The sequence below is a fragment of the Vigna radiata genome, chromosome 2, assembly GCF_000741045.1.
Source record: "Vigna radiata var. radiata cultivar VC1973A chromosome 2, Vradiata_ver6, whole genome shotgun sequence".
Lineage (NCBI taxonomy): Eukaryota > Viridiplantae > Streptophyta > Magnoliopsida > Fabales > Fabaceae > Vigna > Vigna radiata.
Window position 1 is genome coordinate 2,047,494 of NC_028352.1, and position 16,544 is coordinate 2,064,037.

The 16,544-nt window shown below is 33.8% G+C and overlaps 5 protein-coding genes across 9 annotated transcripts; 2 read left to right on the top strand and 3 right to left on the bottom strand.

The window, feature by feature from the left end:
* Nucleotides 1-569: 569 nt before the first annotated feature.
* LOC106756150 (protein ELC-like) lies at nt 570-3,269 on the top strand. Of its 4 annotated transcripts, none has more exons than XR_002666826.1 (2): nt 570-2,022; nt 3,054-3,269. XR_002666826.1 is itself a non-coding variant. In XM_022777633.1 (1 exon), exon 1 carries the CDS (start codon nt 739-741, stop codon nt 1,963-1,965), a length of 1,227 nt encoding a protein of 408 aa, XP_022633354.1. In that variant the 5' UTR covers nt 570-738; the 3' UTR covers nt 1,966-2,335. The 4 variants fall into 4 exon arrangements, 1 of the variants encoding a protein (XP_022633354.1); XR_002666824.1 differs by having other exon boundaries at nt 2,927-3,066; XR_002666825.1 differs by lacking the exon at nt 3,054-3,269 and adding an exon at nt 2,899-3,047.
* A 1,975-nt stretch (nt 3,270-5,244) lies between these two features.
* On the top strand, nt 5,245-8,670 carry LOC106756149 (protein arginine methyltransferase NDUFAF7 homolog, mitochondrial). The gene is made up of 10 exons (XM_014638441.2): nt 5,245-5,491; nt 5,564-5,625; nt 5,722-5,865; nt 6,188-6,298; nt 6,384-6,588; nt 6,749-6,807; nt 7,242-7,294; nt 7,379-7,601; nt 8,057-8,165; nt 8,234-8,670. The coding sequence occupies exons 1-10, from the start codon at nt 5,347-5,349 to the stop codon at nt 8,494-8,496; spliced, it is 1,374 nt and encodes a 457-aa protein (XP_014493927.1). The 5' UTR covers nt 5,245-5,346; the 3' UTR covers nt 8,497-8,670.
* Nucleotides 8,671-9,137: 467 nt separating this feature from the next.
* LOC106754706 (50S ribosomal protein L12, chloroplastic) lies at nt 9,138-10,135 on the bottom strand. 2 transcript variants are annotated; one of them, XM_014636776.2, is made up of 2 exons: nt 9,469-10,135; nt 9,138-9,364 (listed from the first exon to the last, which is right to left on the bottom strand). In XM_014636776.2, exon 1 carries the CDS (start codon nt 10,055-10,057, stop codon nt 9,494-9,496), a length of 564 nt encoding a protein of 187 aa, XP_014492262.1. In that variant the 5' UTR covers nt 10,058-10,135; the 3' UTR covers nt 9,138-9,364; nt 9,469-9,493. The 2 variants fall into 2 exon arrangements, with proteins under 2 accessions (XP_014492262.1, XP_014492255.1); XM_014636769.2 differs by having other exon boundaries at nt 9,138-9,369.
* A 467-nt stretch (nt 10,136-10,602) lies between these two features.
* LOC106755907 (thioredoxin-like protein YLS8) lies at nt 10,603-12,037 on the bottom strand. The gene is made up of 2 exons (XM_014638135.2): nt 11,059-12,037; nt 10,603-10,979 (listed from the first exon to the last, which is right to left on the bottom strand). The coding sequence occupies exons 1-2, from the start codon at nt 11,176-11,178 to the stop codon at nt 10,671-10,673; spliced, it is 429 nt and encodes a 142-aa protein (XP_014493621.1). The 5' UTR covers nt 11,179-12,037; the 3' UTR covers nt 10,603-10,670.
* A 201-nt stretch (nt 12,038-12,238) lies between these two features.
* LOC106754955 (NADH dehydrogenase [ubiquinone] 1 beta subcomplex subunit 2) lies at nt 12,239-14,973 on the bottom strand. Its single transcript, XM_014637030.2, has 4 exons — nt 14,758-14,973; nt 14,620-14,665; nt 14,469-14,532; nt 12,239-12,493 (listed from the first exon to the last, which is right to left on the bottom strand). The coding sequence occupies exons 1-3, from the start codon at nt 14,856-14,858 to the stop codon at nt 14,479-14,481; spliced, it is 201 nt and encodes a 66-aa protein (XP_014492516.1). The 5' UTR covers nt 14,859-14,973; the 3' UTR covers nt 12,239-12,493; nt 14,469-14,478.
* Nucleotides 14,974-16,544: the final 1,571 nt, after the last annotated feature.

Genomic DNA, 16,544 nt, shown 5'->3' on the forward strand with positions numbered 1-16,544 from the left:
AATAAAAATAAATATAATAATATTAATAATAGTAATGTAAAATTTTATTTAATATTGTAACATATTAAATAATATTAAAATAAATTAATTATTTTGTTAATTATAAATTAAAAAAAATTAAAAATATTTTAAAAATTAATATATTAACGGTTTCTTAAAACCGTTTAATTTATGAAAGATTTTTAGTATATATTTTGAAAAGAACAAAATTAGAATTCGGTTTCGGAACAATCGAATTCTAACATATTTTTTGTGAAAAATTTTAAAATAAAAAGTGAAAATTTGATTTTTTAAAAACCGAATTTTAAACTTTTACAAAACCATATTATTCAGGTAAATATTAGCTAATGTGTTATTTACGTAAATTAAAAATTAAACTGTTATATAAGAAAAAAATCCAAATATGTTTGACTTTTACGTGTCATTAAACAGTAAAAATTGATTGAATTTGATGATAAGGAATTAATTAATTACATAAAAAGTGATTACTGTTGTGATTTTTATTGATAAAAAGAAGTTAAAAAAAAAATTAGGAAAGGGCGTTTTCGTAGAAGCTGAAGCGGAACAAGAAAAGAAGAAAAAGTATAAACAGTGACGCGTTTGGAGATGGGAGAGAAAATTGAAATGCGTTAAAGTTATGAAAGAATAGCCTTACGAAGGAAGAAAGCAATCTGAGAGTGATAGCTGATTGACATAAGCCTCAGCTGCTTCATCTTCCCAACTTCAATCGGAATCGGCATGGTCCAACCGGCGATGACGCAGTTCCTCAACTCCGTTCTCTCTCAGCGCGGCCCCTCCGCCGTCCCTTACTCCGAGGACACCAAGTGGCTCATCCGCCAGCACCTGGTCGCGCTAACATCTACCTTCCCTTCGCTCGAGCCCAAAACGGCCGCCTTCACGCACAACGACGGTCGTTCCGTCAACCTCCTTCAGGCCGACGGCACCATCCCCATGACGTTTCAAGGTGTCACCTACAACATCCCCGTCGTCATCTGGCTCATGGAGTCCTACCCCCGTCATCCGCCCTGCGTCTATGTGAATCCCACGCGCGACATGATCATCAAACGCCCCCACCCCCATGTTAACCCTTCTGGTTTGGTTTCCGTTCCTTACTTGCAGAATTGGACCTACCCTAGTTCCAACCTTGTCGATCTCGTTCTCAATCTCAGCCACCACTTCGGTCGCGACCCTCCCCTCTATTCCCAACGCAGACCTAACCCTAACCCTAACCCAAATCCCAACCCCAATCCTAATCCAAATCCTCACCCTCACCCCCATCCCAGTTTCGGAAACTCTTCCTCTAATTTATCTTCTAACTCTTCTTCATCTGGCTACCCCCACGCTCAACCCCCCTCTAGGCCTTACCCTCCTTCCCCTTACCCTGCTCCCGCTTCTAGGGTTCAGTCCACTGAGGATCCTTCTGAGGTTTTCAAGCGGAACGCGATTAACAAGCTTGTGGAGATGGTTCATGGGGATGTTTCCGCGTTGAGGAAGACCAGGGAGGGTGAGATGGAGGGGCTGTTTAATTTGCAGGGCGTGTTAAAGCAGCGGGAGGAGACTCTCAACAAGGGGTTGAAGGAGATGCAGGAGGAGATGGAGGCGCTGGAGCAGCAGTTGCAGATTGTGTTGATGAACACTGATGTTTTGGAGGGGTGGTTGAGGGATAACCAGGGGAAGAAGCTGGGTGGTTTGGACAATCCTGAGGATGCTTTTGAGTGTGCGGATGTACTGTCCAAGCAGATGCTTGACTGCACTGCTGCTGATTTGGCTATCGAGGACACGCTCTATGCGTTGGATAAGTCTCTTCAAGTGGGAGCTGTCCCGTTTGATCAATATTTGAGGAGTGTGAGGGCGCTATCCAGGGAACAGTTCTTTCACCGCGCCACCACGGCGAAAGTTAGAGCGGCCCAGTTGCAAGCTCAGGTTGCCAATATGGCTGCTCGGAATCACCATTATGGTAGCTGACACTTGAAGCGTTTATGACTTTCTTTGTTGGTGGTTCAGACGTTGAGATCTGCCATTGTGAGTACAGAACTATAGATTGCTATTTTGTTGCTTCCCTTTGAGTCTGTGCTTGTAGTCGATAGCATGAATTGGTCACCCTTATAGTTACAGCCTTCAACAACTCGAAATTGTTAACCAGAGGCTGAACCATCGTTCTTATACAGTCTTAATAATACGATTTTCTTGAAATTTTGGTTTGAGGGATTGTTTGATCAATCTTTTATGTATAATTTTATTGTTTAGGAGTGTACATTCTTATGAATCATAGATTTGTTCACCCTTGTATTTTAGAACAATGGGTATATTACCATTGATATATATTTTTTTGTGCTTCGATTGCTTTCAGCCTTGCGCATGTCAAATTATTAGCATGCAACAGTTAAATATGAAGACACCTTTTATGCTTTGTTTGGAAAATAAATTGTTTGATGCGAATAATTTGAGAAGAATTGTACACTTGAGTTCATATGTCTTATGACCGTCAATAATTCCTTCTCGGGGGCTTCTTTGAATTTGGCGAATACCCACAAGGTCTAGTTAGAATTGTCATTCCTAACCTTGAACATCATCGTGTAAACATCGGCTTGGACCAACATAATGGTGATGCTAATTTGAAATTAGATGTGGTTTAAGCTGGCAGTATAGTGTTTCAGTTTCTTTTTTAAACCAATCCTCTGTGCAAACAATGCTTGTAGTATTGGGGTTTTACACCGGACACTAGAACGGATGATTCTGGTGCTGTTTAAATAGCTTTCATATTGTCATTTGACTAAAAATTGCCATGTATGATAAGTTTTTATAGTCATTTCATTTTTCTCTTTGAAATATATTCCTGTGAAACAATTTATTAGAACAGATGATTGATTTTTATGAATCAATTGTGTGTATGTTCAGTCCTATGGTGTATTTGGTCATTTTATAGGCCAGAGGAATGTAAATATCTGCTGCTTCGGAGTTCAATGAACATACAAAGGCTTTCCAAGTTCAGACAATTTCAAGAAGAGGGACTCTTGCTTTGTTATTTCTGAAACATTATCTATTTAATACAGGATTGTTAGTTGGACTTTATTGATGCTGGATCAATGCTTACACAACTTGGCACGTATATCATGATTCCATTTATAGGGTCTAAAATATGTGTACGAATTAGTGATCTCAGGATTATACTTATTTAAGCACAATTTCTTGCTGAAAGTTCATAAAGTGCAGTTCGTTGCCTAAATTTTTTCTCCCTCTTTTTTGGGAGAGATGCTAACAGTATAGTTTTCACTGTTGATTATACTTTTACAAAATTGTAAGTGAAATTCTTTAAATTAGAAATACAAATTACCAAATTTTGTGATTCAGTAAATTTGTGAAATGAAGAAGTTGTGTTGGAAGTACGTAATTTGTTGAATTGCATCAAATTAGATTCAAGATCAGAAAATAGATAATGTACATGAGTCACCTCCATGAGGCTTGCTCTAACACTACTAGACCCTTGTATTCTTTTGCTGGTAGACAAGGCCAAACAATGTTATGACCCCATCTCTTTCCCACTTTCCCTCTCCCTGACTTTTGCACCTCTAATGAGACAGAAAAAGAGGTAAGGACAATCAAACATGTTAATCACAATTTTATCTTTTCAATTGATAGTTGTAAGGGTCTGTTTGTACTTATAATGAAATAGGATGGCAGATAGAGGCAGATCGATATATTTTAACCAAACTTTGCCGTTCTACGAGATTTCCATTTTTCGTATAGCAGTGCCACAAATTTGTCTGCATCCAACTGATTTGGAACTTGATTGGCTCGATATTTTTGAGATGGGCATCATTGAGTTATGGCTAATAGAATCACAATTGTTTTTCTTGTTTAGATAGTTTCCAATTTTTGGAATTTATTTTCTTTAGTGCTAAATAAATTATGAGCTGATTGATTGATTCTTGTTATGCTTGAAATATAAATAGATAGTTTTTTTTTTTTGTGAAATTAAATAGATAGGTATTGAACTTGTTGATTTCTTTGATTCTGGGCTCAACAAAATAATCGGACATAGGATAGTATTTTTGGTATTTAAGAATTCAATTAAGGCGTTTTTACTTCTTTCAGTTGAAAAACGGCGTTTTGACATGTAAAAAAAAATTAGGGATAAATATGTTTTTAGTTCCTGTACTTTGGGACGATTTTGGTTTTAGTCTCTCTTTCAAACTAAGGTACAATTTAGTCTTTCAACTTTAGAAAACTCTGATTATAGTTCTATTTGTTGTTTCAAACGTGTTTCTCAGTTAACATTGAAGCAAAAATGTATCAAACAGTATAAACAATCTAACTGTTATGTTGAAACACAGGAAATAAATGAAACGTGTTTCAAACAACTAATAAAGTTAAAAGTTGAAGGACTAATTCGAAATATAGGGACTAAAAACATATTTAACCCAAAAAATTATTCTAATTGAGTTAAAAAATGATTATATTTGTTATTTTTAAAATTTTAAAACTAAAATATATCAAATTTCAAACATAAAGTATTTTAATTTTATATAATTTAAAGAATAAAAATATATTTAATCTATTTTTATTATAATAACTTACAAATTTTTCATTATAATAATTGACATTTTGAATTTTAAAGACTATAACATTATTCAAGAATATAATTGAATGGTTTTAATAATTAGGTGAGTCAAACTTCTCTAATTACTAACTTACAGTGGACTCAGTCCATTTATAAAAAAGGAAAAAAAAAGGATATCGAAACCAATTTGCAAAAAGGTAAAGGGAAAAGGGATTGCGAATTGAAAACATAGTGAGTAATCTTAAGAGAGTGCGGTAAAAAGATTTTCTTTATTTGTAATAAATTTTCAAATTAAATGAAGAAGATATCATACTTTTTATTTTATGCAATTAAACAATAGTTACGTTTTTTTTATAAAACATCTATTAATAAATAAAGAAAATTGTAATAGTTGTTTTTTCTTATTAGGATAATTGTTGATCAATATTATCTTCATGTACTTTAGTCTAATATTGGAGTAATCTAATAATAATTATATGTAAAGAAATAAATGCCATTATGAAAAATTAGAAAAAGAAATTGAATAACACGTAAAGAAGTATTATTCTTGGTTAAACATTGCTGTTAGCAAAAAAACATGTATTTTATTTTTAATTTTGATCAATCGACTATTATTCTTGTTGTATTACTTTGGTTAGAAAATACCCAAAATTCGTATTAAAATACCTAAATAGCATAAACGAGAGAGAAAATTGGTATGAGCATAAACTAGAAAACAACCTTAAACTATGTAAAACCTCATCACTCTCAGCTTCGATTCTTGTAAGGAAAACAGTAAAGAAGAAATGCTGAGAAGAGTGTTGCGGCAATGTTACTCACTTCATCGGCCCACCGTGCCACGACGACTCTATCGGAGGTTCTGTTCTTCTCCTTCAGAGACCACTGCCACCACAATATCCATTGACCGTTCTACCCTTTACAATCCACCTGGTAATCTCTTCAAATTTCCCTCTTTTCTTTGTTTATTATACTCGCTCAAATTCTCTTTCTCTCTTCTGCCAGAGCATACTCACCACCCAACTTCTGATTCCGAGCTCGTCAAGCACCTCAAAGGCATCATCAAGGTTTTATCTTATTCCATTCAATTTTTGCATCATAAAAATTGAGTCTTTAACATTTGGGTTTCGTCGATTTTAATTTATGTTAGTCGTGATTATCAGTTTCGTGGAGGGCCTATTTCTCTTGGTGAGTACATGTCCGAAGTTTTGACAAATCCTAAAGCTGGGTACTACATCAATCGGGATGTTTTTGGAGCAGAGGGTGACTTCATCACCTCTCCTGAAGTTAGCCAGATGTTTGGTGAGGTGAGGTGAATTATCTTCATCCATTGAAATAGATAGAATGTTTGTATAAATTTCTGTATTTCGAATAAAAGAAAACGAAATGAAAAATGAGATAATTTTTTTTTAAAATCTTTTAGAAAAACTGTCATAGGAATTTTTTTACAAATGAGTTCATGGGTAAGTTAAATTTTACGGAGAAACTCATTTTTATTTTGTTTTTCTTGTCTTATTCTTCTATTCAAGTGTATGTATAGAAATTTATCTAAGCATGAACTTCAGCTAAGGTTTGGTCAGGTGTCATGGCCATGATTTTAATTCTAATACCTTGTTTTTTCAAACATAGATGGTTGGTGTCTGGGTGATGTGTCTTTGGCAGCAAATGGGCCAGCCTCAGAGAATAAATCTAGTTGAGCTTGGCCCCGGACGAGGAACTCTCATGGCTGATCTCCTTCGCGTATGATGATATGCTTTTATGCTTGAATTTCTAAACCTTTTGTTTACATTCTCAGCTACATATTGAAGGTTTTAATTTCTTATAGGGTGCTTCAAAGTTTAAGAACTTCATCGAGGCATTGCATGTGCACTTGGTGGAATGTAGTCCAGCACTGCAAAAGCTTCAGCACCAGAACTTGAAATGCGTTGGCGAAGAGAATGCTTCTCAAGATACTGATGTAAGAACTGCCAGGTCTTTGTTTGGCACTCCTGTATCGTGGCATGCAATGCTGGAACAGATTCCATCAGGATGTATGTAATGCTTTTCCAATGAAAATAGACTTTTGGGCATAGAATATGGTGTGCAACTTCTTACATGAAATTTCAATTCGGTTCTGTGTTCCATTAAAACATCTTATTGAACTGTATATAAAAATGCCCTGACCAAGTTATTGCTTTTGTTGTGCTCCAGTGCCAACAATTATAATTGCACATGAGTTCTTTGATGCCCTGCCAGTCCACCAGTTTCAGGTAATATAATGCTTGTGCTATTAAGCTGAATTAAAACTAAGAACATATATCAAGCTGCAAAATTAAGATTTTAGATTCGAAATTCTCCACATTTTTGCTTTCAAATGCTTCTTCCACAGCTATGTTTACTTTTGACTTTTTCATCCGCAGCTGTTTTGTGACAGATAAGTTTGAACCTCAACTGTTGCATTCCTTTTGTTTAAACAATTCCAATTCCAAATTTCCACTAATTTCCTGCTTCAAAAGGGATTTTAGCTTGGCAAAATTCATAGTTTTAGTTCCTTAATGTCCATTACAATAGAAGTTGTCATACTATACCTTGTATAAGTTTTGTAAAACAATGAAATCCAAGTTCTCTGCCAATTCCTTCCATTTATATATTGCTCTTGGTGTTACATTCTTTGAAGCATGATTTCTTTGTCTGCACTCTGCAGAAAGCATCTCGAGGCTGGTGTGAGAAAATGGTTGATGTGGCAGAAGATTCATCGTAAGTATTGTAATATAATATACTCTTTTGAATTGTATTTTTTCTGGGTTTAGTGTATTGATACTCGTTACATATATCGGATAGGTTTCGTTTTGTTCTTTCTCCACAGCCAACACCTGCTACTCTCTATCTATTAAAGCGGTTGAAATGGGCTGCACCAGAGGAATTTGCCGAGCTCAATCAAATTGAGATTTGTCCCCAAGCCATGGAGTTGACCCAAACCATTGTTGACAGGATAAGTTCTGATGGTGGAGGAGCTCTAATAATTGACTATGGCATGAATGGAGTAATCTCGAACAGTCTCCAGGTCTAGCATCATTCTCATCTTATTTTTAAAAGTGTTGCTTTCTAGTTTTACCGTAGTATCCCGTATCCTACTTTTCGTCTGGTATTACTACCATGGAAATATTAGCATAGGCAAACACGTTGGTTTAAGATTCTGATGAAAAATAATAAGCATAATGACAGCAAAACGCAATATCTCTCTTTGGAATATGTGCTTTATGATATAGAGATATTAGGTTCCAAGTGTGAGTCTAAGTCCTCCATTAGTAAAAAAATATAAGAAAGTTGAATACTATACAAGGCAAAAGACCCGTAAACCTATAGTCTTAAAGTTTTAGATCGAAGGTGGTCTCAATTCCTTGTATGAGTTGAGTTCAGGTAAAATACGTTATTGAAATGGATATTGTAGTTGATATATTATACATAGATTGTCTTTCCTCCCTCGTACTTTGTTTTATGGTGTTTGGATTGATGCAGGCAATTCGGAAACACAAGTTTGTGGACCTTCTAGACAATCCTGGATCAGCCGATCTGAGTGCATATGTTGATTTTGCTTCCATTAGGCATTCTGCAGAGGAAGCTTCGGGTATGTTTTTTATTTTAACAAATAGTATGATTATTAGAATGAGATATTTAAGAGGGTAACACATGCAGGAGAAGTGTCTGTTCACGGGCCAATTACTCAATCTCAATTTCTTGGTTCTCTCGGAATAAATTTTCGTGTTGAGGCACTCCTTCAGAACTGCACGGAGGAACAGGCTGAAACCCTGCGAACAGGTTACTGGAGACTTGTTGGTGATGGTGAAGCTCCCTTTTGGGAAGGACCCGATCAAGATGTTCCCATTGGTATGGGTACTCGCTACCAGGCAATGGCTATAGTCAACAAGAACCACGGTGTTCCTGTTCCTTTTCAGTAACCCAAACCCTAATCAAATTCAGATCAACTTTTGGCACTTCTCATTCCTACAATTTTTCTTCTATTTATTTATGTAATTTTATATTAATTTTTATAGCTCTTTGGGTTACTTTGTCTTCTTGAAAGAGTCGATGTAATGTTCTCGTAGCAATTATAATAAGAAATAAATATTTATTTATTTTAAATTTTAAGTTTTAAAAATTTGTTTATTAATTTTTTTTCTGATCACCTTCTTTGTTCTAATTAAATTTATCCAATTAAAATGTTTAACAAATTTTAGATTCTGAACAATTTGTCCAATAAAAAAGATATGTTGAAGTTAACATAACTCCCATCAGTGAACACATGATGATTTTGGTGAAAGAAGCTCCAAAATATAAAGGAAATAAAGACTTTTTCATTTGTTTCCTGTACATATTTCTGTTCTTAAAGTTTGCCAAAGCTTATCATATCTCAAATTAATAAATAAAATATTATAACGGTTTAAAAAATCATAAAATTGCAATAACAATAAAAAACAATCTTAAAATTCAAAACGGCATACATTTGATGGAGAGTTAAGACATGCCGAAAACCTCAAATTTAACAATACTACGTACCCAAAGAACACAGTAAAGCAGAAAACGCAAATGGCAAAGAATAAAGAGGCAGAATGCAACTAGAAAATTGAGTATCTTCTAAAAATGTGAAGATTGCTGAGAATTCTACATTACTAATTAAACATCATAGTAACACACATCAAATAAATTTTATCCTCATGTTTTGGATTATGATTTTTGGACGCCATTTCCAATTCTTAATTCATAATTCAGTTCATTATTTGAGTGATATAAAAAACCTGCACCAGTTCATCCCGTTTCGACAAACACCTGAGCTGCATAAAAAAAATTAGATAAACAAAAGCTCATAAATTCCTCATTACAAATAAAATTGAAATCCAGACAAAATGAAATGAAATTACAGTGTACTCAACTACAACAAAGCAAAAACAGCAAGTCCTAAACAATGGCAATCTTGGCACCAGCTTCTTCGAGTTGCTTCTTCGCATCTTCCGCTTCTTCCTTTGAAATCCCTTCCTTGAACTTCTTCGGCAATCCTTCGATCAACTCTTTCGCCTCCTTCAGCGCCAGGCTCGTCAATGCTCTCACGGCCTTAATCACGGCGATTCTCGCATTGCTAGGCACCTCCTCGATCACGACGTCGAACTCCGTCTTCTCTTCCACCACCGGCGCGGCATCCGCGGCGGCGCCTCCGGGAGCCGCGACGGCAGCCACGGGAGCGAAGGACGCTGCGGAGACCCCGAGCTTGTCCTGGAGGAAGTCCACGAGAGTCTTCGCCTCCTCCAGGGTGAGCCCGGCGATTGCGTCACCGAGAGTCGTGATTTTCTCCGGCGCTTCGACGGCAGAGACGACGACGCGTGCCCGGCGCGTGGCGGTGGTGGCGCGGTGGAAGATGTTGGGGAATTGGAGGGAGGGTTTGGCGGAGAGGTGCGTAGGGTAAGAGGAGGGTGTTGGATAAGATAGAGAACGAAGAGTAAGGGTTGTTAAAGTTGTGGAAGCCATTTTTGTGATGAAAAAGGTGTGTGAGATTTGGAATTTGAGGGAGAGAAGATGAAAAGTGATGCAAATTGAAGTGAACACTGAAGATAGGATAAGGGGATTTTGAAGGGGTTGGTTATCGAAGGTTCAGGTCGGTCTTACCATTTTACCCCTCCCTCTATGTATAAGGTTACTGTTTCTGGTGAATATAAGGGTGAAAGTTGTAAATTTCGTTTTTCAGGATAAATTGTCGAAAATCGTTTTATTTATGGAAAAGTTCGATATTAAAACTTTTATGTTTTAGTTAAAAGTCTGGAGAACTGTAAATTACGATATTTTTCTTTTTTCTTTTATTATCATCCTTATCTGAGATTATTTTTATATAAGTATTTGGATCAAGAAGTGATAAGATTGAATTAAACTATAACACTATACATGCAAATTAAACTTTTATTAATTAAGTAATTAAAAATATTTAAGAAATATAGAGTGGATCTTTCATATAAAATGCTAAGTATATATCAAAGATAGTCCTTTAGCATTGATTGAGTATCTAAAAAGCTGAAAAATGAATTACAAAGCCATGGCCATTAACATGAATATGGAACATAGGCATTGGAGGGTAAGTAAGTGTAACTCAGTAGCGATACTTGGTAGAGTAATCTTTAGGAGAAATGACAAGACCGCGTCCCTTCCTTGCTCCACGGTAGACTGTTTCGACAATATCAATGAACTCTTGCTTGTCTTTGAGAGCCCAGTTTATTTTATTGTTGTTTCCTGTTCCAAGGTCTATCATGATATGTTTGTTCCTAAAAAAGAACATAACAGTACATGGGTCATACAACTCGTACATGGTGTTGAAATCAGGCACCTCGCTGATATCCACAACATAAATCACAGCGAAATTTTTAATCTTTTCAGCAACCGATGCCAGCACTTCATCCATCTGATAAAGAAACAAATGTAGCAGAAACTGAAATTAGAAAGAAGGAAGAAGAAATGGAGAAGAGTATATATAGATATACCTGCATGCAGGTGTCATCCCAATCGTGGCCGAAGCGAATGACGACAACTCGTTCTTCTTCTGAGAGAATACACTGATCAACGGCCCAACCAGAGTGCAAATGTGGTAACAAGTATGACATTCCTATCTCCTTCTTCACTCCTTATTCATGCACTCTAATCTCAATATCTAGTCTACCTATTTCAACCCACAAACGAACTCTCTGGAAACACCTTCTACTTTCTCTCTTTGACAACAGATTCGATTCCTTATTCTACGTCTACTATTTTCCCCAAAATAAATTTCCAAACTAAGAAAACCTATAATTAGTTAATATTATTACCAAAAACTAAGCAAGTTTTCTTTCATGATAAACAAATAGACCAGTACTTTGAAATATGCTTGGTCTAATAATGTCATCATGATAATTATGATCATTTTTAATGTCTCCTCACCTCTTTACTTTAAATAATATTGTGTTTAACCATAGGCTCAGATAATTTCGGAGTCTGTCTTAAATAACAACTCTAAATTTTTAAGACTTAACATATATTTTATCCTTGACAAAGTAATTATTCTTTTTCTTCTCAAATTAAAAAATTATTATTTACTCTTTAAAAAGTACTCCATTTTGTCCAACTAATTTTATTTTACTCCCAAAAACATTATATAAGCAAATTAGTTAAGTTATTTTTTTGATGGCAAATAAAATCAATGATTTGTTACAAACCAAAACATATTTAAACCTTTCAAAGTTATTCCAGAATGTGATGACTGGATGATCTTGATAGCATCCAGATCCAACTTCCCCATGTTTGTAGCACAATCTCTTAAATTCATCTCACTCATCCTCTAAAATTTAAAAACCATTCCTACTGTTTGGCGAACAAATTATTCTACCATTAAAAATATTAAACATAGGTTTGCACAAGCAAGTGCTAGTCATCACTATTCACGAGTGAGTCCGAGAGCAAATGTCTCTTAAATCTACTCTTCAAGTTCGTAATACCGTGTTAGTGTTACAAAAACAAAAAGGGGGAAATATTCCAAATCAATCACTCTTTTCGCGACTTCACAATTATGCAAATGATTTCTAACTAATGTGGGTACAATCTATACTTAAGATCCCGGAAGGTTAGCACAACTTGAAGTACTTTGAAACAAACAGAAAACAGTATAACATTGTGTTGCCAAATGCTGGATACACAATCTAAGCCCATAAATTTCTGAGAAGAACGATAAAATGGATAATTAATCCAGCAAAACATAGCCATGATTTTCATCCCAGTTAACAGGTGAGGAGCTGAAACATATCTAACTCTCATGAAATCATGCAAAAAGAAATCTCTTATTTTACAACCAATTTATTGAATTAATCAAGGTAACGTTTCAACTAACAGCACACCCACAGCAACAGACACTTCAAGTTCTGTTCTTCCCATTCTTGGAGATCGTGCCTGCCAAGAAAAATAATACATGTTATTTCTCTAGTTCATTTTGGTAGAGATTTCTGGCTTCAGATATGTTTCTAAATCTCAATCTGTGCTCTCCAAAAGATGTTGTGTATGTATTGAACAGGATCAAGTTAATAAATCACTCTTGTAAATGTAAAAATAAAGAGTATAAATAAAACTTACGAGTGTTTTGTTTCATGAAATATTTCCTGCTATCATTACATTTCTTGAAAGTCATTTGTATATTCAATTTTTCATATTTTTGGAAACACAGTCTTCATTGTATCATCATTTCCTATGTGTTTTCTTTCTGGCACAAATTCAAAGTAAGTTACTTTCTTCAGATTTACTCTGTTATTTCTCCAACCTTCCTTCTACAATCATTTTAAAATTTAGAACCCCAAACTTCGAAACACATCTTCCCCTGGAAAGACTCTCGATTCAAGTTTAAAACTATAGTGATTCTGCCAGCAATCACAGAATTAGAAAGCTATGAGCCCAGATACAGATTCAGACACAGATACGGCTAAATTGAAAAAATATAAGACACGAGACACAGAGTGTATATACATATTGGTTTCAAACTGTCAACCAACACTAAAATGAATCTAATCTTATCTATCTAATATCCAAAAAGTGAAAAATAGTGATCATATAAGATTTGTTCCTTACTTTTATAATCATAATAAAAACTTATGTAATAAGTTTACAAGTTTATGGGTGTTTTAGAAAATCATTGGATTTGTAATTATTATCATTGTGTTAGAGCCATGTCAAAGACAAAAAATTATCTTTCAAATTGGACACTTTACCAATACATTAATCGTATGAGTATCATACGCGTGAAAACGGGACACACCATTTATGAGGTGTGTCCGAGCTACAAAGACTGAGAGTCACCCAAAATAGCTCACAAGCTTGACATCCAAAATCAGGAATAGATTTACAACTTTGAAGTTGGCTTAAGCACCGGGAGCACAAGCAATCAATTGACATACACAACACACCAAATAGTTATTATCTACCTACAGCTTTAAGAAAAATACAATAATGACGACCCTTGTTGAAAAGACACCGTGATTTTAAATTTAACCCTGAAAAAGTTTAAGGGCAAGATTACCTCTCCTCACTCGGTCGGCCGTACATTACACGAGGGTTGCAATGAAAAAGAGAAGTGAAATGAGAAAGTAAAAGAAAATAATTATTTACAATAACAAATATTGCACCATATTACATTACAAGAAAACCCGTTAAAAAGAAAAAACAATCTGTTTACAAAAATCTAAAATTTTCAGCTATGCAAACTCCCACTTCTAGGAATGTAAGAGAAAATAAAATTCCAAACATTTTCCTTACCATTTTATATATTGAGAAAAAAAATGAAAATAGTAAATGATAAAACGCAAACAACCCCTAAATGTCGATGCTTCATCAAAAGCGTGCACGTACACCGTATGGAAACGAAAGAAAACGAATGATTTTCTTTTCCAACTCGAAATTGAAAACGATTTTTTTATACTTAAATCTTTAAAGTGTCACATCAAGAGGTTTATTATGATATGTCAATGAAAAATACGAATAACAAACCAACTATTGGCAACAAAATAGGTAATACATTAGACGTCGTGTAGTAAGCATATTGCCCAGAACAAAGTGTGAACGAATCCTAATTTTTCAAGTAGCAACTGCGCTCAGCCAGCATTTATAATTGTGTCTGCGGTAGAATTTAAATAAAATGGGTGGGGTCATGTTGTAGTCTCAAACCCACACAATAACCCAGATTTAAAATGTCATCTTATGGTTTCTGAGATGCATCAGGTGTAAAGAACAGACATTGCATTGCCATACCACAGAAGAGTAAGAAAGAAAGCAGCATATTTTATGAAGTAATCCCTAAACGGATTCATAATTGACAAGGAAAGAGGTAATTGGAAATTAAATTACAGGGAGAGGAAACAAAAATAGTTTTGTGAGGTACCTGAGGAATGCTAATGGCCCTTGCCATGATCATCATGGTGACCTTCCCAAGGGTGCCTCCAGCCCTAGAAAAAAACAAAAATGAAACAACGCTACTGTAAGGGTAAGGATGAAACAAATGGAATGAATCACGAGTCAGAGTGGTGTTTTACCAATACAACAGGACCATCTTGCTTTGCCCTGTACAGTACCCAAAACCTGGAACAAGAAATCATAGAATCCATGAAATTAGGGCAAAAAATAAAAAACAAGGAGCATATGAACATCAGAGAAGTAAAGCGAAAACTGACCACATGACCGCACACAAACCCTTGCCGGTGATGGTGTGCCATCGCTTTGGTTGATGAATGGTAACACCTTTGTAGGTTGTGCCTTCGCCGTGTCCTCCCATCTCTCTCCACCTCCTCAATCACGATTCTCGTGTCGTTGCAGATCGAGTGAACCCTCTCGCCTCAATTACACCAGATCCCTGTTATTTGAGTTCCCCTTTTACCCTTTCTTCAATTTTTCTTCCTTTTCCCCCAACTTTATAAACAGAAACTATGATTTATCAATTTTCGAAACTAAAATGATGTTTTTGACGAATTAAAGTTTAATACATTAAAATGTTTTGAATTTTCAATTACAATATTTAAGAAATTTTAATCTAATTTTTTAATATTTTTCATAAGTCTTTAGCTTTTATTTTAAATATAAACTAAAGTATGTATTTCATTACAGCGTCTTAAGCGAAAATATAATTATAAATTTTAATAAGACCAAAATATAAGTACTCCAAAAGTATGTATAACTAAGATTTAACTAAAACTATATTTTTCTAAAATTTAAAGACTAAAGTTTTTTAAAAAATAAAAAACGAAAATTATGAACAAAAGTTAAAAAAGATTCAAATTTATAAGTTAGTCTAGTTTATAATTCGAATGTACTACACATTTGAATATAGTTTTCAGATGTTTTTCTTTATTTTCTGTCAAATCAATGTTTATTCATCTATCTCTTACTTTTTTAATTAAAAAAATAAGATTATTTTAAAAAGTAGCAATCTGGAATGAGAAATATTTCCAAAACAACCACTTCACATTATTCTTACGAGTAATATAATTATTTAAAAAATAAAAAGAAATATTGATAAAGAAAGAAGAGAAATAAAAGATAAAAAAATAAATATTAAATGGGTGTAAAAATGTATAGAATATCAAATTAATTATTTTTAAAATTCCCAATAGAATTATATATTTGATTTTATTACGAATAATAATAACTATTAATTATAATTATGATTTAGCCTAATTTATAATTGGTCTGTACAGCATATAAGATTTTTTTATACTGTCAATGTATGTATTCTTTAAAAAATTGAAATATAACATATTTATAACTGAATTGTATTACATATAAAATTATTATATAGTTTGATTGTATATACATTCCTTACATGTTTTTATCTTCTCTAAATAAGTATTTTTTATCTATTTTTTATTTAGAAATACTTTACCTTTTTAATTAAATTAATAATTAGTAATAAGATTACTTTTAAATAAAGTTTTTATTTTTTACACAATAGCATTAAAACTTCACAATAAAATGGAAAAGGTTAAATTGATACATTGCTTTAAAAAATATCTAAAAACAATAAATTAATTTAAGCTTCAACTAAATTACTGTTATCAGATTGTTTATGGTTGTACTTAACTTTTTTTTATTCATCTTTCAAAATATATTTTAATTGTCATCCTTAGTTTAATTATCTTCATTAGTTGATATGTGGTAATAGATTGTGAAATACTTTTAAAATTTCATAAAACATTTTATTTATCGAAAAAGCTTAGACCAATCTTATTAAATTAACGTGATAATTGAGTTTAATGTTAATAGTCTGTGTACATACATATATATGATTCATCGAATGTATGATTTATTGTATTTTATCCATTGGTTAATTGTATTTTTTATGAGTTAATTGTTTTAGTAACTTTTTTTTACACTAGCTTAGTGTCCATTTATACATTATTTTGATTATTATTTTAAATAATTATATCAATATTATATGTTTTTAGTTATTCGTTTTACTTTATTA

Excerpts from the sequence above, each read along its gene's own strand:
- LOC106754706 (XM_014636776.2), bottom strand. The coding sequence starts at position 10,057 with ATGGCTTCCACAACTTTAACAACCCTTACTCTTCGTTCTCTATCTTAT.
- LOC106756150 (XM_022777633.1), top strand. The coding sequence starts at position 739 with ATGGTCCAACCGGCGATGACGCAGTTCCTCAACTCCGTTCTCTCTCAG.
- LOC106754955 (XM_014637030.2), bottom strand. The coding sequence starts at position 14,858 with ATGGGAGGACACGGCGAAGGCACAACCTACAAAGGTGTTACCATTCAT. Across the intron at positions 14,666-14,757 it reads GGTTTGTGTGCGGTCATGTG|GTTTTGGGTACTGTACAGGG; the intron begins GTCAGTTTTCGC and ends TTCTTGTTCCAG. Across the intron at positions 14,533-14,619 it reads AAGATGGTCCTGTTGTATTG|GGCTGGAGGCACCCTTGGGA; the intron begins GTAAAACACCAC and ends GTTTTTTTCTAG.
- LOC106755907 (XM_014638135.2), bottom strand. The coding sequence starts at position 11,178 with ATGTCATACTTGTTACCACATTTGCACTCTGGTTGGGCCGTTGATCAG. Across the intron at positions 10,980-11,058 it reads GGGATGACACCTGCATGCAG|ATGGATGAAGTGCTGGCATC; the intron begins GTATATCTATAT and ends TTTCTTTATCAG.
- LOC106756149 (XM_014638441.2), top strand. The coding sequence starts at position 5,347 with ATGCTGAGAAGAGTGTTGCGGCAATGTTACTCACTTCATCGGCCCACC. Across the intron at positions 6,299-6,383 it reads TCATGGCTGATCTCCTTCGC|GGTGCTTCAAAGTTTAAGAA; the intron begins GTATGATGATAT and ends AATTTCTTATAG. Across the intron at positions 6,589-6,748 it reads GGAACAGATTCCATCAGGAT|TGCCAACAATTATAATTGCA; the intron begins GTATGTAATGCT and ends GTTGTGCTCCAG.